General features: G+C 36.5%; 2 protein-coding genes across 3 annotated transcripts in view; one reads left to right on the forward strand and one right to left on the reverse strand.

Annotated features, from left to right (window-relative positions):
* Dnaaf6 (Dynein axonemal assembly factor 6) overlaps positions 1-17039 on the reverse strand; it is a 56067-nt gene extending 39028 nt beyond the window's left edge. The window contains exon 1 of the mRNA XM_081740834.1: positions 16773-17039. Within this exon, the coding sequence (XP_081596960.1) occupies positions 16773-16901 (129 nt within the window). The 5' untranslated portion in view covers positions 16902-17039. The remainder of the gene's footprint in view (positions 1-16772) is intronic.
* LysRS (Lysyl-tRNA synthetase) overlaps positions 17004-24178 on the forward strand; it is a 40403-nt gene continuing 33228 nt past the window's right edge. The window contains exon 1 of one of the 2 annotated variants that reach the window (XM_081740830.1): positions 17004-17200. In XM_081740830.1, coding sequence (XP_081596956.1) covers positions 17157-17200 — 44 coding nt within the window. In that variant the 5' untranslated portion in view covers positions 17004-17156. The remainder of the gene's footprint in view (positions 17201-24178) is intronic. The other variant, XM_081740827.1, reaches the window with a different exon arrangement.

Below are 24178 nucleotides of genomic sequence, written 5' to 3' on the forward strand. Positions count from 1 at the left end.
ATTTGAAAGTTTTTTTTTTTTTTTTTTTTTTAAATCAACTTGCTGAGATAGTTAATCACTAACCTGATAATTTTATATGATGTTTCTAAGGAGCTGTATTTTTCATATTGTTAACTCGTTCATTTGTAGTCCAGTTCAATAAAATATTTTCTAAAATGTATATTGTATTGGCGTAAAATAAGTATTACTTTTATAATTTAGTTAATGCTTAAAGAGTAAATATATTTGTGATTGACACTGATTCAGTATCAGATATACAGGCTTATTCTTCCTGTTAGCTTAGTATATGATTTTGTTTCGTGTACTTTTGCCGAAATACCCTCCTGCTATCACGTTGCTCAAGTGACTACGCACGGGATTCCAGGTTCGATTTCCGGTACGGCAGTCCGGATGTCACCTTAAACTGTAGGTCCACCAGATATGGTGTGGGTCAATGAAAATTTGACCCATGACCCACCATCCACCGTAACCCACGATCCACCATGACCCATCACCCATAATGACCAATTCGGACCCACCACCATCAAAACCCATCATCATCAACTCTGACCCATGATCCACGCCCTCCTGTCCACTGACTAAGGAGTTTATACAATTGTAATAAAACAAAGCTGTGAAATTATCACTAATCGGAGTTTGAGTTTCTACGGTCAATCACTGAAGCACTACTTTGTTACAACAACTGCTTTGTTACAACACCAGTGGATCTGATCTCTGAGTGATAAAATGGTAAAGTATTTGTCATAGGCCATATTACGATGAATTTTAATTTAATTATCACATAAAAGTATTTACTTGTTGAATTACAAATACTTTTCAGTAGAAAATAGGATGAAATTCAAGTCTCAAATCAATGTAAGGTAGGTCAACGTAAAGGAAAAAAAAAAAAAGTTTAAAATTCGACTATCTCGAAAGCCAAGTAGTAAGTCCTATTGCTATTATTGCAATTACAATTACAAATGCGGTATCAGTATCCAAAAGTGCTTGAAGTTCCCTTTTCATTTAGATTAGTCTCAAGTAAGTAAACAGAAACACATGATAAAAGAAAAACTGGAGGCCTTAAAAGTAAAAAGTACACAAATTCACCAATATTCAGAAGATGCTGTCTACAATGCACTAGCAGAGTGGGTCAGAGTGGTCACAGTGGGTGCTGGGTTGCAGTGGGTCATGTCCTGTTGGCCACTGCCCCACTTACAAATTTGGATTCACTTGACCCACGACCCACTCCACCTCTGAGATCTAGTCTACTGTTAAGTCCTCGGTGCTAAAACGACACTAAACTTCAACAAACAATCACAATAACCTAATGTCAAGATTATGAAGAATGAGTTCAGCTATATCATATGGTTTCGTGGGACCACGTAGGACCCTGAATCTGGTGCATTTGGCGTGTTCATAGATTATCTTGTAAAGTTATACCACATAGACCTTTCCCCACCACACTACCTTGCCTGTAAGAAAGCTGGGTTAGAGTATTATACCACAGGTCCTGGTTCTCTTGTAAATGAAAAATACGTTACTTGAAGAAATTTCATGTCTCTAACCTTAAGAGATACCCAAATATGGGCATCTTAAATAATTGTTATTCCCATCATATTTCCATATCACCCCTCTTCTTCCCTCCTACGTCAAATATAAAAAATGCTGAAACATTGTCTAATTACTTTAAATGAGAAGTCTATACACCAAATTTCATGTTTCTAACATTCAGAGATTCCGAAGTATGAACATTTTAAGATAATAATTGCCACCTCTCTTCCCCCCCCCCCTAGCTGGTCGAATTTCTAAAACACTTGCTTATTGGTACCTTACATCACAAATCCTATGCTCTGTCCAAATCAGTCTCACTGGCTCAGGACTTTTTCTTTTACATGTAAAGATATAAGGTAACGTAAAGTTTTAGGTAATGGAAAAACCTTCAAAACCATACGAAATTCTTTTGAGTCTCGAAAGGAAAATGATCTCAATAAAGTTATGAACCTTACACAGTGATTATTAATGAAGTACCTTGAAAGAAATAATTTATAATAGAATTTGAAATTAAATATTTGCATTAATGAAGAATCAAATCAGAACTGTGTGGAACTTTCCTGAATATTTATACACCAATTTGGTAAATCTTTTCCCGTGGTTGAAGGCATTGTCTAACAGATTTATGTAATGGTAATTAATATTTTGTGTTAACTAAAGCAATAATTAAGGAAATAAAAAACCTAAACTATTATTTAAAAATCAAACAAGGATATTTATTCTATTTTATCGTAATTATTTTTAGATTTATTTTAGATGAAATGTCCATGAATAAAGAATGACCTTGCTGATTGCTAATTTTTGAAGTGATTTAAACTAATCTGAAAACTTAAGAACCCTTTAACAAAGGAACCCGCACAATCTTTACGGAAATTGGATTTCGGTTGAATTGCTTCGAACCGCGATATGTTGTTGATATTGTAATCCTGAGAAAAAGTCTCAATGGGCACCACCATCAATCACTGACCGTTTGGCCCATGGGCATCTCTGGCGGGGAGGACGAGGAGATGCGTCACCCCAATATTTTTAAATACAAAATATTCAATATTTTATTCTAATTTAATTTATTTACTAACAACAGAATAACATATAAATAATAATATTTATATTTATTTGGAATATAATATTCAGGCTGTGATTATAACAGAGTTTTTGATGTACACTCATGTCCAAAATTACTGTCGCATGTCTATAAATATATTGTTGTAGGAATATAATTTGATAACGAATTCGCCGAGTATTTCTTATAATGTTAGTATGTGTATAATCGGCAAAGACATGTATGTGGAAAATTTCATGTCAAAAGAGCAGTAATAAGAACAATAATCATCATAATTATCGTTATAGGTATTCTGACTTTATTGGCAGGTCATGCCGTAGCTGAGAAGCTTCCATGCTCCACGGTCCTCCGCTAACTTCTTCGTCTTTGCGTATGATCTTTCTGTTTTTATATCATCCATTAATTGTAGTCTCCTTCGCCCCTCCCCCTCTTTCCCGCCACCATACCCTCTAGGACGTCCCTCATGATACAGTCTCTTCTTAGGCAATGTCCCAACCAGTTTCTCTTCCTCTTCCTAATAATATCTAAAAGTGTTCTTTTCTCACCCACCATTTCTAACACCCTCTCATTCGTTTTCCGCTCGACCCAACTAATTCTTTTCATTCTTCTCCACATCCACATTTCGAAGGCTTCCAGTCGATTTTCATCACCTTTACGCAATGTCCACGTTTCCGCCCCATACAGTACAACACTCCACACCATGGGCAGCGATTAGGGGAAACAAAGGGGGCAGTTGCCCCCGCAATTTTTTGAAGTAACCCATTAATGTATATAGTTTCATTTGGAAATGTAAAGTTTTTGTATGTATTACTGCTTGATAGAAAAAAAATGGTACCATATAATATTTGCCGTTGCGTGAGTGTGTATTGTTTGTCTTCCCGTGGAGTAAAGGAAACTACAGGAACTGCATTTTAATTGCCACAGAAAATAACCCAAAAATCAACCTATTGGAGCACAACAATCCCAACATATTTTCATTTCTTACAAGGGATCGATATGTTAGGCGTTTGAAACTAATTGAGAGAACATTTTGCAAAAAAAGAAGTATTTCACAAGTTATTCTTTAATTGCACAAAAATTTAGATACTAAAATGTCTTTTCTTCTTTCTAAAGTAACGAATATTGATTAAAAAGAGCGTAATAAGAAACAACTTCTACCTTTTTCATTCTTTTGTAGTGTAATATACGAGTGAAGCGGTGTGTTTAGGCGTGTACGAGTGTATATACCATTAAATTTAGTGAATTCAACATAATTCTAGGTTTTAGTATTATTTTGTATGACTGGAGTATGGAGTGATTCTAAGTATTGTGTTTTGGTGTGTTCCAAGAAAGTGAAAACTGCACCTAATGGCAACGAGCATGTTTCGGGAAGTTCTAAAAGCAAATATTTCTTTAAATGTCATAGCATATGGTTATAGTATTTACTGTCTTTCATTTTCTAAGAGTAATAACATACATTTAATAGCATGTGTTAAATTAAAGATGTAAGTTGTTCATTAATCCCCAGTTTCAATAGAACTTCTACAAAACAAGCCTCATTATTCATTACTATGATTAATGTTATCCTTTCAACTTATTTGTTTTGCAAATTTGTTATTAAATAATCTGATCACAGAACTTTCCAGACAGAATTTTAAGGTGTTCATTAGCAAGAAATCAAATCTCTTCTTACACTTTCGATGTTTAAGAGTACAAAGGGCTAATACCTACTTGCGTTGCTCTTGTCAATTTACTTAATAAAATATTAAATAGGATATACGATATTTTAACCTCTTACCGCATGCCGTGCCATATATGGCACATACCCGTTGTTCACTTTAGCTTTTCTGTGATTTATCAAAGGCAACAAATGACTGTTTTGTTTGCTGTGTGAGATATAGACGTGGATGAATAAGAGATTTTGGTGTCATCTGGCATGACCTTTGTAAGTTGTAAGTGTGTCATATATGGCACATACTTATTTCTTGTCGGAATTAAGTGAAAAATCTAAAATTCAAGATTTAATTCATTTTTCAAGTCCCCATATGATGATTTGCAGTACTGATTATTTTTTTTTCGCTAAAAGAAAAAAAATCATCCAGAAAGGGGTTAACTGAAAAAGATAGTATCCTATTAGTTATATAACCTTTCGTCAAAGTGTTAGAAACAACCAGGAAAACTAACAGTTATAAACAAATATTCAGATCATATCTTGCCCCCCCCCCTCACTTTTAACGTCCAACCGCCGCCACTGCTCCACACGAAGCATTTTATGAGTATTTTTCTCAACTCTTTATTCAAGTTCCCACACACACACACACAAAAAAAAAGAACAATAAAACGAAAATAAAATTTTCTTGTCGATTTAGCAACATTTTGTTTTACTCATTCTAATTTTCGTACTTATAATTCTTTTCCTATGAAATTTACCACAAATATACATTTCCTGATTATATACATAGTATCAGTATTAAAAGTACTCTGCAAAATCATTATCAAATTATATTCTTACAAGAAGATACTTATAGATATGCGACAATCATTTTGGATATGAGTGTACCTTAGGGGGTCCAAGAAGGTAAGCAGAAAGGTAACAAATGGAATCAAAAATAATAAACAGGTTGGGTTGGGAAGTACCATTTAAATCACTTTCTTTGATGTCCCCCCAAATTTTACATACCAAAGACGCCAGTGGTTTGGACACTTTTTTGAAAACAGCACAAGGTAACGGCATCCTGGATTTCAGTGGGTTTGGTTAAAACCGTTCTATGTTGCAGATATTGTGATACTAAGGAAAGGTCTCAACAGGTACTACTATCAATCACTGACCGTTTGGCCATTACAGGGCCACTTTTTTGAAAACAGCAGAATGTAACGATATTCTGGATTTCAGTTAAATTGCTTGAAACCGTGACATATTGTAGATATTGTGATCCTGAGAAAGTCTCAATGAGCACAACCACTCTCACTGACTTTTGGCCACTACTGGATCACTTTTTTGTAAACAGCAGAAGGTAACGGTATTCTGGATTTCAGTGAAGTTGCTTGGAAGCGTGATATGTTGCAGATATTGTGATCCTTAGCAGGGGCGGCTCTACGATATTTTATACCTTAGGCGAAAAACATGTCTGCGCCCCAAAACCCAAACTAAAATGAAGCCTTGTCAGTTGTCACCCCTGACATTTTCACCACATCATCATATTGTTACCGTTTAGGCATTAAATAAAATAAAATTTCCAATGCCTCTCTCTATGACATTAACAAGTAATCTATAAGTAAATTATTAAAAAAAAAAAAAAAAAAAAAAAACATTTTTATCGTTGTGGTTTTTGGAATGAAATTTTACTAATATAACAACAGGGCAACAGAAAATTGAAGTTTCATTGTAATGTAAATCATGACGATGTCCATTGTAGATATAAAACAGAAGATGGTTAAGACAAAGCTGAAATGAAGTTCCTTAATTCAATTTTTAGTTATTTTGAATTTGTGTAATTATTCTGTCAAAAGCTGAGTAGCTTAAAAACGTCCACGTCATCTGATTATATAAATTTGATGCTCTGTGAAAGAAGGACCTTTGAATAACCGACACTCTAGGGCGGGAATAGTGGAAGAGATCAGTGTTGCCAGAGCTACTGATTTTGCAGGAGATCTCCTGCTTTTTCTACGTTCTACTGATCTACTGCGAAAGAAAATGAAAAGTGAACAATCTCCTGCTTTTTCCTTACTTCGAGAAGTTAAAGAAAAATAGTATTACTATTAATATTTAATTTTCATATTTTCCTTACATAAAAAGAGATGATTTCTCTGTATGCATACACAAAGCTCTGTAGAGCATATAGAGCTTTGCTGTATAAAATATGAATACAAAGATACATCTGTACGTCATCTTCTAAATGCATGATGGTTGGCAATCGTTATGACTTGTGAGATTTACGAGTACGTGTTGTTTAGATTGGGACTTGTGTTGGAAACAGGGGTAAAAGTGAGGGGAAAATGCGAGGGACATCGTTACCCTACTTCCAAAATAGATATCTATGGCATCCCCCACTTTCAAAAAAAAAAAAAAATATAATTGGCAAAGATAGGCACGGGAGACGGTGTGACGTTATGCGTCACTCTACCTTTTCAGAACCACTTTTACCCCTTTTTGGAAGAGTAGCTTGCTTACATCACCTCTCCACGATCGTCAGCGAAAAATCGTCTTATACTAAGATTACGTGTGACTGTATCATATAGCTATACTGTCGCTAGGTGCATGGTTAGACATTTTCCCACCCCACCTTGCTCTTTAACTGTGTCTTACTTTACACATGTGTGTATGAAACATTATAATATAGAGGGGACATGAGGGTCTTTCAACCTCCAAAAGATTACCTATCATGGGGGGAAAATATTTATGAAACTTACTTTTAAGTAATTAAAACTCAAAGTTATGTTTTGCATGTATTGCTTTATTTTAAAATGAAAGTACTAATTAATTCTGGACTGCTTGTTTCGACCACTGTCCCCTTAATAATGGCAAGTTTATGCTCTCCTTGGATTTGCACTCGAATGCCGCCACTTTATGTGTCTACTGCTTTCTCCTGTTTTTTACCTTCGAATCTTCTGCTTTCCCAACTGATCGGTCTGGCAACACTGGAAGAGATGGGTATTTGACGCTACACGGGTAGAAATATGAAGAGATAATTCATGCAGTAGAGCTTCAGACCGTAAGTTTCCACTGACTACCTTATGTAGAAACTTTTGGTCAGTGACATTTCTGTGTGAGCATCCGAAGTTTGGATATTCAGATAATGCAGATCTTCTTTAATCGTAGAACGAACAGTGGGAATACAGAAACGTACTATGGCCAGATAGATGTCCCCCCGCTCCATATAGGTGAGCAGTAATCGATCTTGGGTGATCCTACTTTTCATTAACTTCTTGTTCTTAAATGCGTAGGGCGCTGGCGCACGTACATTTTGGCTAGTGTTGTTAAACCGCAGATTAAAACAATGCCTGCTGTTCCGCCCCTAATTGTTTCCGTCCTAGGCAGCCACCGTGATCCTCAGAAAAAGTCTCAATGGACGCAACCACTAGTCACTGACCATTTGGCCACTACAGGGGCACATTTTTAAAACAGCAGAAGATAACGATATTCTGGGATTTTGGTGGAATTGTATGATACCTGAAAAGGTTAAAGTCTGTATTGAATAAAGATCTCGAAATACTCAAGATTGGTCAATATTGTAATAATTGGCTGATCTGTGTTGAAATAATATATAATCAAAGGAAGTTTTTCTAATAAATTCATATTTCCAATTTAGTATGAACACTCAAATTTTTGTTGATAAAATACAGGAAATTATTCAACAAAACCCAAATAATGTATATATATTGACAATGGACGAAAACACCAAATCTACTTTTGTAGATCACATGGATGGTACATAAGAAAGCAACAACTAACGACCATGAAGTAATTACATTTGAATTAGTAAAGAAAGTACACGAAGACCAAACCGACAAGAAATATAATATTAATAAAATTGATTGGTGCAAATTCGAGAAAAAAACTAAAATTACCAGGAATAGTTAACTTTGAAGACATGGATGAACTGGTATCTCAAATTGAAGTAAGCACAGATATGGCAATAGTGGTTTCGATTCCAGATTCTACTTCAAAGAAATATTATTTTGGTTTTTGTTCACCAAAATTAGATCGTTTGAAAAAGCTAGTCAAAGCGAAAAGGAAAAAAGCTATCAAGCTACCTGGTTCCCAGTCTTTAAAAGAAGAAGACTGAATGAATATAGAGAAATCAAACAAAGATATTCAGCGGAAATATTAACGGCTAAGAGAACAATATGGAAACTTTTTCTAAGAAAAAAATTAGAGATGGATCCGTGGGGACTCTCATATAGGCTTGCTATGCAAAAAAATCAGCCCTCTAACATTATCAACACTAAAAAACGAGGACGGGTCTTATACTGCAACTAGAGAGGCTACATTGTCCGAACTATGCAGCAATTTTTTTCTTAAAGACCCACAAGAAGATTATATGGAACAACAGAAAGAATTAAGAAGGGAATATTTGGAACTTATAGCTCCGGTGGCAAATGAAGAAATGTAATTAACTGACAATGAGGAAGTGGAAACAATAATCAAAAAACTAAAAAAAAAGCTTCACGTTTAGAGAGAATAGTAAATGAAATTTACAAAACTAAGAAAGATATTTGACTCCATACCTAACAAAATTTTTCAACATTCTACTTAAAAAACAAAGAATCTAAGCGAAACAGAGAATCTTTAGTACAGCAAAGAAACAGAGAATCTTTAGTACGGAAAGAATCTAAACTGTTAATTTTATTAAAAAGCCAAGGCAAAGATCTAATTGAAGTAGGTTCTTATCGCCCAATCTGTCTCCTGAGAAACACCTTGAAATTATTTGAAAGAATAACAGCAAATAGAATCCAGAGGCACAGGAACATTGAACACGATGCGTTACAATATGGCTTCAGAAAGAGTAAATTTACTGAAGACGCTTTAAACGCATTTTTTTTTATCAAATTAAAGAGAGTTGCATGGAAAATAAATATACTTTGGCTCTTTTTTCGATATAGAGGGGGCGTTTGATAATTTGTGGACGCCATCACTAATTGCAAGGTTAAAAGAAATGCAACTACCTCAACATTTAATAAATATAGTAAGGTATTACTTCCTGAATAGACAGATTTATATCCATGAGAGCACGGGAAACATAAAAGTCACTGCACAAAAGGGAAACTCACAAGGATCGATTCCAGGACCTTTGATGTAGGATTTGGGATTCCAACCATGTTTAGAAAGATTAAAACGAATTAAAGGATACTGTAAGAGTAATTGCTTTTGCTGATGATTTGGCAGTAATTATCTCAGCCAATTCAAGGCAGGAACTAGAAAAAAAAACTTCACATGTTATAAATGAATTACTTGTATGGTGTGGGAAGTACATTAAAGATCTCGGAAAAGAAAACGAAATAAATGATTTTTGGTACTAAATTATTAAGAGGCTTTATAACTAAAATTGGAAACGAAAGATCGAAAAAGTATTAGTAGTTAAATATTTAGGAATTATGATAGATGATAAATTAAATTTTGGAGAGCATATCAATTACGTTACTGAAAAGGGTCATAGAATAGATAATAAACTCATCTCATTGGCGTTAACAAAGTACAGACTACCCCCAAAAAACTAATAAAGACTATCAGGAGCTTATACTACGCAGCTCGATGAACTATGCTTCCAGTGTATGGGCACATCGTCTAATAGAAAATAATTCCCTGAAAGTAAAAATTAATCGCCTCAAAGAAACTTATTAATTTGGCTCGGTGGCGCTTTCAGTACGACACCTAACAATGCACTGTGTGTTCTGATGGGCATTAAACCTATGTATTTAACAGTACTCCAGAGAGCGGCAACGTATTGGCAGAAGAAAGGAAATATGAATAAGACTAAAGAATTACTAGGAACTAAAGCAGAAAGACAGGAGGAAAAAGAAAAACTAATCCAACAAAAATGGACAATGGAAGACATCTAGAAAATTATTTGGATTTATCCCAGACGTTGAGATACGACTAAAATGGAACTACTTCAACCCTAACTAAGGATTAATACATCAACTTACAGGACATGGTCCCTATCCCACTCATCTTTACAGGATGAATAAGAAACAAAAATGACCGGATTATCATGATGTGATTGTGGAGAGTTGGGTACACTTAAACAGAGTGTTCTGTGGTGTCCACTACTGGAGGAGCGCCTGAGAGATCGCGACAAAATTAGACGTAAAGGAATCAAAGACATCTTGGAATCAGAAGAGGACTATAAAATCCTGGCACATGTAGCAGAGGAATATCCAGAATTATGGAGAAAAGTCTTATACTTAAATGGAAATGGATATGCCTGCTGAATGAGGATCCCTCCTGGACCGGAGGCAACTCCAGGAGGCGCAGGATTTCCGCGCCGCCAGGATGGAAGTGTGAGTGATGGTGTGCGAGAGCCTGGGGCATCCCCGGCACTGGTTCGGTAAGGAACTCCGGATGCTCTGGGAGTGTGCCTGTGACGTGTTGGTGTTGGGATGAGTATTTACCCATATGTAGAAATCGGATTTTTATGCAAATTCTTATATGCATCTCTGTTAGACTTGGTAAGGGTTTCTAACAACAATAATACAGCTCGAATTTGAAATTTTATAGTGCATATAAATGCATATTTCAAAGGTTAATGCATAGACCCTGTATTAGTGCTTAAGAGCATATTCAGCATATTCTATGTTTTTATTTAAAATATATGCTTATAGCATGCAAAAATGTCTATGTAACAGAATGGCTTTTTGCATGGGAGCATGAGAAATGCCTAGTTTATGGAGAAACTATATTGTTAGCATCCAAGACAAACAAAAGATAATCTTGTTCTGAAATCCTACAGTTTTTTCTCAAATCCTCCAGCCCTTGCTTTCTAGAAAGATAGGCAGAAAATAGAAATTTTTTTTTAAAAAATTGCGCGGTCATTCTCTTGTAGAAGGCGAAGGAAAGTTTAGAGGTAGGAATAATTGGTACACTTCCTCCTCCCTCTCTGCCTAGTATATTTTCTTTATTTTATTGTCTCTGAAACACCATTCCAGGCAAATGTTTTTCGGTAGAAAAGTAAGAAACAAACCATCCCACCCTTGGACAAATTGGGCAAGATGCGGTACTCAGGTCAATGAACCTGCTCTGGAAATTTTCATGCAATTTAGGCTACTGAGAGGGTATAGTTTCTTCGACTATAGTGCCTTCTACGTATGGTGGCTCGTACAATAAGCCTCGTCTAATCATATGGAAGACACCGCTGTCCTTTCTTATTGTTCTTATATTGCCTGACATCTGTTTCATATTCATATTAGCCATAGTATTGGGAAGAAAGCCCAGGACGTTGCAATTTCGCAAATGCGGGCAAAAGAGGGATGGAGGAAGGAACGGATGCTGTTGTAAAAATAAACATGGAACTTGAAAGAAATTTGTCGAACTGCTTCCGTGTTGACTGAACGCTGTTTTGAGTTTACTTCGTCATGAAGTATTGTTCACATCATACTTGCGTTCACTCTAGTTTACTGTGTGCGTGTGAGTGTTCACTTTTGTTATAGTGTTACTGCGTGATTGAGGAGGTGTAAACAATGCCCAAAGATAAATCGTCAAGATCACTGCTTAAGCAGTGGTACAAAACGATACAAACTACGTCACAGATGGTAAAATATTTTTTGTCAACCATGTAACAAGCAATTTGCGTGTGAAAAAAAGTATCAACTGGCCCAGCATTCCAACACAAAGGCATATATCGATGCAGCTGATAGAAAAGCGTCTACTAGCAAACGTTGTTAACGTTGCAAACACGTTCAAAAATCGGGATCAATTTGTACATGATTTATGTCATGTAGTAGTACCTGCGAACATGCCATGGAATAAATTAAGTAATGTACATTTTCGTGGCTTTCTTCAGAAATATTGTAAACAGAGCATTCCGCAAGAGTCGACTCTCCGTACATGCTATTTCGACGAATGCTATAATATGGCACTCGAAGAGATTCGGAAGGAATTGGGGATTGCTATATAGGGGGGAAGGGGGCAGTGGGTGAAACAACAGACGCTTGTGGTCGATGTGCTGCAAACATGGTCGTTGGGAAGCTCAGCGAAGATGAGCCCGGTACGCCTTATTTTATTGCGTAGAAAGTTGTAGATCGGGTGAACCACTCAACAATAGCTCGTTTTATGAATCAACCTTTCCAAATATTGTGGTCAACAGGCGATAGGGACGAAAATTTTTTTGTCCTGGTATCAGATGCTGCAAGTTACATGCTGAAGGCGGGAACAGCATTGAAAGTTATTTTTTAATCCCCAGATAATACACATTACCTGCTTAGCTCATAGACTTCATAGGATAGCAGAAGAAATTCTATCTCTGTTTCCGGACGACAATTCTTTAATATCTAATACAAAGAAACTGCTTATGAAAGCACCCCTTCGTATACGAGAGTATTCCTCATACTCCCCTCCCCCCTGAACCAATTCTTACCCACTGGGAAAGTTGGCTTGAACCTGCAATGTTTTATTGCGAACACTTTGACGAAGTGAAAAGCATTGTACAAGAATTTGACTCCTCTGATGCGAAAGTCATTCAGCAGAGCAAAGACGTTTTCAATCAACTGCCAAGAAGTTAGGAGAAATCTAGTAATGATAAAGACGCATTTTAAGATTGTGTCGACATCAATTCAGAAATTCGAGACGCGAGGGATGCTACTCAGTGAATGGTTAACTCTAATTGATAAAGTTCAGCACGAGCTCCAGTCAATTCCTGGTGAGATCGGGCACTCTGTGAAAAATAAATTGAAGGATGTTCTTGCTAGAAACTCCCACTATAAAACTATTGGAGCCATAGGAAAGTATCTTCAAGGATTAGATTTCAACCTGCCAGAAATTGTACGTACCAAACTTGCTTCTCTTTATAAATATTGTCCGGTAACATCTGTTGACGTTGAGAGGTCATTTTCTGGCTACAAACTTATTCTAACGGACAAACGTCAGAAACTGACACCAGAAAATGTAGAGAAGCATTTCGTAATTTATTGCAAGACTAATTACGGAAAGGAGTACATTTTTAACTTTTTTCTTGTACAATGGAAACGTAGAAATGCTTTGTGATTTTGTGTAAAGTAAACGGCACTGAGCAGGATCTTCATCACCTTCAATAGCAATCTTTCACTTATATACTACTATCATATTGATAAATTCTATATAAGTCTCTAATCCAGGAGGGATAACTGTTCCTCCCTGATCCCTCTAAATGACGCCCTCTGAATCTCACCCTTTAACTGAATTACTTTTAATTAAAGAAAGGTGTGTTTACTTTAACAATCGTAAAACACATTTACGTCTGTTACTTCCGATACGAGAAATGGGATTTAGGCGCCCTATTTCAAATAATGCAAGAACCGTACATTTTCAAGAACTGAAGTCTGTTGACATCAGAGATCATATGGAATGATCGAAAGATCTTCCCTATCTTTCCTTTCCTATCTCAACCTGTGCTAGTGCTACCTACTAATATATATTATAGGGCGAGAGTATACTACCTAATAAAATACAAACCTTTCTTTAACAGTTAACAATTTCATCTTCTGCCAAACTCGGTCATAGCATTAAGAAATACAAGTTTTATTGACTATTTGGTATTCTATCTTAGGTGTTATATGTTTAATATTTATATGGAATGAGTCTGAGTCATTTATATGTATATAAAGAGATTGGATTTCGTCTGCACGTGCACGGAAGGAAAGCAAATAATTGGGTGAAGTAATTTCTACATTTTGTGACTGAAATTTTTTTAGTTTCTCCGGGGGGAATGAATTTTCTTCGGAGGGGGGAGATTTCCCCCGGGCTACCCCCTGGATTCAACCCTGCAGGGGAAACCACAACACAGACAGGAGAGAAACTACGCACAGGTGAAGAAAACATATAAGTGTAAAAGCCAAGGTGAAGAGGGATCCAGCTATAAGGAATTATCCGAAGCTGTCAAAATGGAGTTAGAGCTCAACAGTGCAGAAATAAATGCAAAGTTATTGATTTCATTTAAATAAAATAGAATGATAAGTTTATAGGGTAGGATTAGGAATAGTTTATGAATTAAAATTACCTGATCAGCACGCTTGTTTTAAAAGATAGGATTTAGATAGCTCAAGTCTGTTGCTCTTTGTTGTTTCTGTTTAGTTTTGTCTTGTGGTTTAGTTCCTCCCCTCCCTTGTCCTTGTCTTTTTTTTTTCATTTTCTCAATTAAATAAAAATAAGAATGATGAAAAAAGGGCGAAGAAAGCGATGATGACAGCCCATTTCGGTTAAAATTCTTCAGGTGCCGAAACTGAGGAGGCGCGTCTGAGAAAAAAAAGTCTTGTCCTATCCCATAACCCGGAAAAGGGAGGGAGAGAGTAGCGGCCAACACCATTTAAGCATAGATAACATCCCGATATTCATCTTGCGGGACAAAGAAAAGACCTGCTAATAGCGCTGGCGATTAGGCGGGCAACAAGGGGCAATTGCTCCAGCATTTTTTTTGAAGTGACCCCTTAATATACATAGTTCCATTTGGAAATGTAGTTTTTCTATATTACTAGTTCATTTAAAAAATGGTGCCAAATAATAGTTGCCATTGCGTGAGTACGTATTGGTTATGTCTTCCCGTGGAGTTAAGAAAGCTATAGGAATTGCGTTTTAATTGCAATTCGAAGCAATTAATATTGCAATTGCGTATTTCTTTAAATGTCGTAGCATATGCTTGTAATATTTACTGTCTTTCATTTTCTAAGAGTAATAATATACATTTAATGGCATTTGTGGAATTAAAAGAAATATAAGTTGTTCATTAACCCCAATTTCAATATAGCTTCTACAAAACAAGCTTCATTATACATTACTATGATTAATATTATCCTTTCTATTTATTTGTTTTGCAAATTTGTTATTAAATAATCTGACCACACAATTTTCCAGACAGAATCTTAAGATTTTCATGAGTAAGGAATCAAATCTATTCTTACACTTTCGTTGTTTAAGAGTACAAAGGGCTAGTACCTCCTTGCGTTGCTCTTGTCAATTTACCTAACAACATATGAAATACGGTATTTTAACTGAAAAATATTGTATTCTGTTAGTTATACAACTTTTCGTCAAAAGTGTTACAAAGTGTTACAAACAACCAGGAAAACTAACATTGATATACACATATTCAGATCATGCTTTTCCCCTCACTTTTAACGTCCAATCGCCGTCGCTGCCTGCTAGACAGGATGGCCAGCTGGGGCGAACCTCCCAAATGCAGGCTAGTTCTCTACCAACTGACTAACTGTTGGTCAGTAGCCACAACAAATTAATATTGTTTCTCAGTGTCACGACACCTATAACATATCACAGTTTCGTTCACTTTCACTGTCCGCTGCTTTCAAAAAGTGGCCTCGTAGTGGTCAAACGGTCAGTAATTGGTGGTTATGCCCATTGAGACTTTTTCTCAGGATCACAATATCTACAACATATCACGGTTTCATGTAAGTTCACCGAAATCCAATTTCCATTAGGATTGTGCGGAGTCATTTTTCTCAGAATTAGTAAATTACGTTTTATTTGTTGTTTATTAAACTGTTACATTAAAGCGAAAATAAAAAGTTAGGACTTATACTGATAGGGGATCTTAATATAGTAGAGACACGTTGCAAGCACCAAGAATTAAATTTGAAAAGAATTGAAGAAATGTCTTAAGTTTATCCGTTATCTGTAAAGATCAGGAATCTTTATGGACTCTAGGGAACCAAAAGTCAGATACTCAATATATACTAATAAGTTTATAATCTACATACAGTACAATAAATACTTGCTATATAGACTCACCCTGCTGGCTAGTGGGTAGCATACGTACATTTGATACATGTGGTCTCAGGTTCGATCCACGGTAGCAGGGGTGCCCACAAAGGGGGGCTATGACGCAAACTGCGTCATTGAAATATTTGGGGGGTTAAAAATCTATATAAATATGTTTGAGGGGGTGTAAAAATTAATCGCAAAGATGTTTTTTTCATGGAAGAACACCTACGGATAGACAATTGAGGAGGGGGTGCGTCATGGACATGAGGGGGGGGCACCACTGCGCGGTAGGACAACATTTTTAAACGTACTACGGTGATTTTGATTTCGTTTTAAATAATAAGTACACGTTTCATATAAACTCTGTGCTAAAAAGGACAATAAACTTCCACAAACAACAAATTATTTCTAATGTCAAAAGCAGAAATTACATAGTTCAGCTCGTCCGGAGTTTTCAAATTTCAGTACATAATTAATATTAACACCAATTTAAAAAATCCATACTATCAAGTTTAATACTATTACGTGAATAGATACTTTGAGAACAATTTCAAATATTACGGAACGCAGATTATTACAATGTCGCATCGAATTTCAAATTGTTAGTTATATATTGTGCACGTTTCTCCAATCTCCTGTAGCTGCATTATAAATAGAATACTTTCTAAAAGTTTTCTTTTTGAAAAAAAAACTTAATTGTGTGTTGTTAATATTTCACATAATTAATATGATGAAAATTATTGTGAAACAAAATATTTATAAAATAATGTTGAACGAAGTTCAAATAAATAAACCCACCTGATTGCACCTTGCATCCAAGATTCCTGTCCTGTTACTATAGCAACGTGTACACTGCTCTTGATAATACCTGCCATCTTTGAATGAACTGAAAACTAAAAACAAATTACTACTGCCTTCCGCATACATTGCGCATTTCTTTAATAAGTACAAGCGTAGCAAAAATTTATGGGAGCTTCTATTAATACAATATCGAACGAAGATCTTTTTTAAAATGTTTCTTTCTAAACTAATTTTATTTATACCTCATTATAATTCCGAGTGGAGTTACATTATTTGTATTTGGCGGGAAACAACATCGTGACGCATCGCGGTCATATTTCCGCTGGTTACATCAGTTATCGTAGCTTGCGTGCGTGGTGTGGTTTTAACGACGAGAACAGGATGGCGGATGTTTCTGTGGATGGTGTAGAAAAACTCTCAAAAAAGTAAGTGTTCAGTTATTCACTATGTGTACTCAATGATCTGGTAATTAATGCTGCAGAGTGATAGAACTCTGAATTTTGTAAGTAAAAATGGAATTCTTCAAGGTAACTATATCGTATTGCTTAGAGACAAAAAAAGAGCACGTTTCTCTTCCTTACTGAACTAGTGTTCGCCTTTCATTCATATAGTAAGAGCTACAATATAGCGGTACGTAATATTATTAATGAACAGAGATTTATTTATATCAAGACAATATCTACAGAAAATATGAGATGTTTCTGTTTATATCACAATACCAGATGTTCATTGTGATAATGCTCTAGATAAGTGGTCATGTAAGTTATTATCACGGAGGTTCAAGTTTAGGCACACCATTCGAAATAATTGTTGAGAAATTATAACTTTCACGGCATATATTCCGAAGTTGGGCGTCCGCTTTCGTCAAGTTTTTTCGCTGTTATCTTCTTTCCACACTTTCTGCAGTTTGTTGTTAGGTTCACTAATCCGTGCTCTTCACAAACTTTTAAAAGATTTTGCTCGTTATCAACGTATTGCTTCACAAATGTTAAAACTGCTAGTTCATTGCCCTTGTACATTCGCCATGTTGATAACATAAATGCTCGTTTCTTTCCCACAATGCAACTGTTCGGTTACCTTGCGCCAAGTAGTTCCCTCCGCTCGCCGTATAGTCCCATGTTTATAACCGCTTATATATAACAAATAAACAGGTTTTTCGAGTCTCTTATATGTTATCAAGCACACAAACGATCAAATTATCCATATCTTTCCTGTAAATTTTAAAAATTTCGCTGGAAACGGACGCCCAACTTTGGAATTTAACCCACTTTCACTAATTTCCTTCTTACTGTACTCCAAAAGGTTTACACTCTGCGACATTAAATTTACCCCGCTTACCGTAGATGAAATTGAAGGAAGCAACCAGAAGTAATTGATGAGTGCTCAATATTCTTTTACGATGTGCGTATAAATACAGCATACGGATAGGCCTATGTGGCATGAAGTATAGTATACAAAAACAAACCAACCTGTTCTAGGTGGCCACTAAAAAGCAAATGCTGTCTGCCACAGTCAGGGCAGAGCGAAGCTGGTAGTTCTGGGCGGGATTTCATCCGAAGCGAGCAGGTACATTAGCGTTGTGAATATACGGTACGCGTAAGAGAGGGTAGAGAAAATATGGGTTTTCGCAATGACACGATTTCCAGTACCACTGTAACAGTTTGACGTTAGTAATGTGACACTTGTAAACATACAATTGTGTTTACACTGCAGAAATACTCTGCTGATGAAAAATAGGGTGCAGTTTTACTATACGGATCCATAGATTTATGAAACTTACAGAAGAAATTTCTGATAATGTTTTAATTGAGTGGTGTACAAGTAATGGAAATAGGCTATGATGTGCACTAACCTCTGAGATGCGTATTTACATGGAAATATAGAAATGAAAGTCGAACTTGAAATGCATGTAATTTCGGATTTATACGTTATAATAATAATAATAAAGTAAGGTTGACGAGGCAGCCATAATGCACAGTATAGAAAGTAACTGAATGAGAACCAGGATATACGAGAAGCAAGAGTTAAGAAGCGGAACCATTGAAATCCTGTTTATATTTTTAGTGGCTATCTTGTTTTTGTGTAAATTGTGAAAAAGGTAGAAAACAGCGAGCCCTGCGGGGCTTCTAACCAGTGCTGTAGTCCTGAAATTTTCAGAAGATATACGCTGTTTTATGATCATCTATGATTGTCGTAAGAGACAATGATGGCATTTTTAATAGACAATGTAAATCGTATGTATTAATTAACTCAATTAAAATATAAAGAATACATTGCTGTTCTATAGTCTAAAAGTATTTCATGCTCTTTCCTTGATGACACTTCTTCTTTAAATCACACCATTACACATAAATGGGTATAGGTATGAACAAGGAACCAACTCATTCCGAGAAGGAACAGAAAAGATTCGCGCCGGTTTTTTTCATGACTCATATATTTGAGCACCTGTTAAGAATATGAGAAAAAAGGTGATATAATCACTATCATTGGAGTCATGGCCCGATTAAATAAAATATAAACGAAACAAAAGTAGAAAATACTATACGCTTCGAAGCAGAAGGTACACTCTAATGACTAAGCAGAGGGTATACGGGGAAGGTTCTAGATTACTGGTCCCCCATGTAGGTTAGTAGCTGGGTTGGTTTCTTTCTGTACTAAAGTATATACATTTAATTGGCACAGCATTGGCGAGCGAGCGTCAGCGAGTGAAGGCGGGTTAGAGTCCCGCAGGACACGTTGTTTCCTGTCTTTATTACTGCTCAATGGGAAGGGGGACCAGTAATCTAAAACCTTGCCGGGTATACGGCATGTACCGTCATGTACCCTCGACTACGGCCCTGCTATGCTTTGTTAATATAGCATAAGTGCTTTTTAGTAGCCACCTAGCACAGGTTGGTTAGTGTTTTGCAGAGGGCCTGTTTAAGTGAATCTGTACTCGTGAATGCAAGGGCACACCTCAAAATTGATTGCTGAAGGTACAGAAAGTGAAAGCAGAAAGAAGTATGTAACTCATGAATTTCTGTGTGGATTCGTATAGTAAAACAGTACGGAAAATAGTATCTAATAGAATCATCTTTCATAGGCACTCACTTATTTTAATCGTCGTAAAGCACTTGTAATGATTTTACACTAGTAACTCTTAACTTTTAAATAAAAATACAGCTGTATTACTTAATGTTTAATTCTACCACCTGCATAATTTATTCCTTATAAATATGTCTTTCCATGCAGAGTATTGGATTTTATCTATACATTTTGCAAAATGTGGTGTGCCTAAACTTGTCCAACAATGGTACTAAATTACTATATACGCTTTAGAAGTGAACAATGAGAGTAGAATTAGTAAATTATCATGCCGTCATGGTATCAGTAGCTCAGTGGTATGACGCTGAACCCCTAGTGCAAGGAATCCCTAGTTCGATCTCAACGAAGTGAGTAGCGGAGAGCATTGGGTGTTTGGTTTTCTCGATGCGCTTAACACTGCTTCCGACATTGTTATTCTTCCGATCATTCTATCGCAAGTCTCCTGCTTCTGGTTAAGTTTAGGAGTACAACAGTTTACCTTTCTTCATTATGTTTTAAAATTAAGGGTTAAGTACCGAGGGGTAGATTCAGAAATATATAAAATTTACGGGATAGGAATTGTGAATGTGTTATTTTACATGTCAAAAGTTACGTCTTGTTGATACTTAGGACATTAGAATGTAATGAAACAGTTAGTTACTCCTATTGATACATGGCATTTCGTGTGACGTTTCGATTTTCGTTTTATACTGTGTGCGCAAGGAAAGTTGGCTTCTGACAGTTTGGTATAGCACGTGGAGTATTTGAGGCGCTGTTACCAGAGGCTCTACAACAGAGACAGCAGCTCTGGCGGCAAATTTAAGACGTTTAACAAGTCGTCTCAACTACCAGCAACAGCGCGGTCAATCACCTTCGTTGTATAGCAACAGCGTGAAAGGATACTGCTGTGATTGGAGAACAATCCTTCCTCTCGTTCTGCTTACAACATGTGCAGCTATCTGTCAGAGGCCACCTTTCAGTAACTCGATAATAATAACGAATACGTATTTTGATGAGAAACAGGAGTTGTTACATTTGTTGAGAGGTACTGATTATTGAAATAGAGTATAAGGTGTGGTAAATGTAGGGAAGTATAGAAAATAAAAAAATGATCAGTTACTTATTCACGTGTGAACATCGTGCTGGTGTAAAAAGAAATACTTTGAAGGTTATGTATCAGAGTACTTATTCAAGTCCTCTAAAACAAACGAGTCAGTTGTCCATAGTTTCCTGAAGACAGTGTCAGAATAGTACAAATCGTAAACGTAAATAATCACAGTGAATGTGTTAAAAAAGGAATTAACCTAACATAACGTAGTATATCATTAATGCGCATGTCCATCGTCACTGATGCGTCTGCTGCCTACGGACGAACCTCCTCGCTGCCACTTGGGCTCTCCCTGCTGCGCTCCCGCCTTAATTTGGTTACATGGTATCTGTACTTTTTAGTAGCTACGTAGCACAGGTTGGTTTTGTGGTTTTTGCACTGTAGTTTCTTACGGCATTTTCCCGGACGCAGTGTTTACATGCAAAACTGAGAGTCTTCCTAAAGCGAATGTGCACTGAAATATGTTGAGAAACAGTTTGTAAGGTAGTGACAGTGAATTTCATGACAAAATTATAACAGTTATAAGTAAACTGGACCTACTCTGTGGCGCAAGATCCAAAACAAATAAGAAAATAGTACTACTTCTGGTTTTTTATTTTTATTATTAAAGGGGTCAAATTTTCGTACAAACTTTCTCTCTGGTTTACGTTTTTTGTGTTTACTCTGCTGGGGAAATTGCTAATCGTCCCCTTTATTATTGAAGCTAAGTAACAAAGGTGGTTATGCGCAGAGGCTCACTTAAAACTACTAGTACGATGTTATTCTGTCTTAACCAGGACGAAGCTGGGCAAACATACTGTTGTCATAACGATGGTGTGCGTTACGAACATATTTAGCAGATCTTCCTAAGATTTTTTTTCCGTGTGTCATAAAGATGCCGATTATTTATCCATGACAATTACGAACATGGCGTTCCGAAATAACCTTGGTGTTAAGATCCGTGGGTATTATTTAGTTTCTTCTTCAAACCACTTGATGTGATTACGGTACGTTATTTGTAACTGTGAATTTCCAGTGGGAGCTTATGTTGTTCGGATTCGACATTAATCAGTAAGTCCACGTCTCATATAGCCTCGCTGCTAAAAGGGACGTTAAACTCTACTCTACTCTACTCCATTGTAACTGTGATGAGTATAAATACACTGTGGACCAATGTCATAAAAACTAGTGCATAAAACATGAACGAACTTGTGCTAGGTGACCACTAAAAGCCACGAATGTTATCTAACCTAATCAGGGCAGGAGCGCAGCAGGGGGCCCGAACGGTAACGAGAGGGTTCGTCCGTAGGCAGCAGGCACGTCAGTGATGGTGGGTATGTACAGGTCGTTTACAACGGCTCACAGTATTGACTCCGGAGCCGTTTGATTGGTTTGGAGGAGATACTAAATGCCATCCACTTCTGTTAACCAAGCCCCGCCACGATGACTGAAAGTTTGCAAAATTTTCTGTTAAGAATTGGGAAGTGTAGTTGTGAAGTATGGTAAAATAAGAAAAAGGTAGTGTTTATTTATGAATTTAAATGATAGTGAGGACGGATCTGTTTTGCTATGGCGGACGTTATAGCAAAAGGTTACCCCCTTTCTGGAGGAAATATATTGAAAAAATTGCGAATATCTATGCGGACTGTGATTTAACATTTTGTGTAGTTGTATGTCAGTAACGTGAAAATTTTGATGAAATTATTGGAACAGACATGGATTAATGAATGTAAGAACGCGATGTCAAAAGTGTAGGAAAGATGTTAAGATAAAATCAGAATAAAGGAAGTTTAAGTTTATAAATGAGTCATGTGAAATGCTGGTGGGGAAAAAGGCGGCAAATATTTTAAAATTTCCCGCTCGCAATTAAACATTGGTTTAGATTTAGTTGGAGGAAGACTAAATTGGCAATGCTGCGGTTAGGCATTAATGACCACTGTAAATGACGGATTAAGTGATGACAGTGCGATCTATTTGAACTTACAGGAAGAAGACAGTGATGCCAACCCGTGCGAAAAATCCCATTTTGTGCGATGTTTTGACATTAATTATTTGGGTCAGGAGTAAGAGAATTTTCATCGGAATTGACAGCGTATAAGGGATTTTTCACTATATGTTTAATCCACACCGAAAAAGAATCTCTATGAGCAAGAAGTAGACATCACTAACTAACTAACTTTATGGCCTATGGAACCCGGAGGTTCAGTGCCGCGTTCACAAAAGCTCTCCACTGACTTCTATCCTTAGCCAACTGGATCCAGTTTCTACTTTGTATTCCTATCTCTGCGAGATCCATCTTAATATTGTCCTCCCATCTGCGCCTAAGTCTTCCTAATGGTCGTTTTCCGATTGGCCTTCCAGTCAAGACTTTGAAAGCGTTTCTACTTTCTTCCATTCTAGCTACATGACCCGCCCACCTAAGCCTCCTAGACTTGATGATCCTAACAATGTTGGGTAAACCATATAAATTGTGTAGTTCCTCGTTATGAAGTTTTCGCAATTCCCCATTCCCGTTCCTCTTAGGTCCGAATATTCGTCTCAGGATCTTGTTCTCAAATACTTTCAGTCTATGTTCTTCCCACAGAGTAAGTGACCATGTTTCGCAGCCATACAGAACAACGGGCATGATTATCGTTTTGTATATTTTAAGCTTCAAATTCCTCGACAGAATTCGCGACAACAAGAGATTTTGAACAGAATAGTAACACGAATTCCCTGCTGCTTTATACATTTAATTTCTTCATGTATATGATTTTCCTCTGTTAATATTGATCCTAGATATTTAAAACTATCCGCTTTATCAAAAGTATAATTTAATATTGACGCCTTCGTAATTTGCCGCATTATGGTCCCGACGCACTTCCATGTACTTAGTTTCCTCTGCATTTACTTCTAAACCCATGCGTCTGCAAACGTTTAATAAGGCGTCTGCATTTCTTTCTATTGTTTTTCTATCATCCCCTATTAAATTTACATCATCAGCATGTCATACCTAGTGGATACCGTTCAACTGTAGGCCCTGGTTGCTATCTTTGATTTTCTTTATAGCATATTCCAGAACAAAGTTGAATTATAATAGCGAGAACGCATCTCCTTGTTTCATGCCATTTTTGACGTGAAAGCTCGTGGACAAAGGTTTTCCTACCCGGGCTTTACTTTGAGATTCATTTAAACACCTTAATTAATCTAATTAGCTTTTTCGGTATTCCAAGTTCTGTAAGTACGTTGTATAAAGTTTCTCTCCTAACCGAGT

This window comes from Thermobia domestica, chromosome 2 (genome assembly GCF_964235325.1).
Source record: "Thermobia domestica chromosome 2, izTheDome1.hap1.1, whole genome shotgun sequence".
Lineage (NCBI taxonomy): Eukaryota > Metazoa > Arthropoda > Insecta > Zygentoma > Lepismatidae > Thermobia > Thermobia domestica.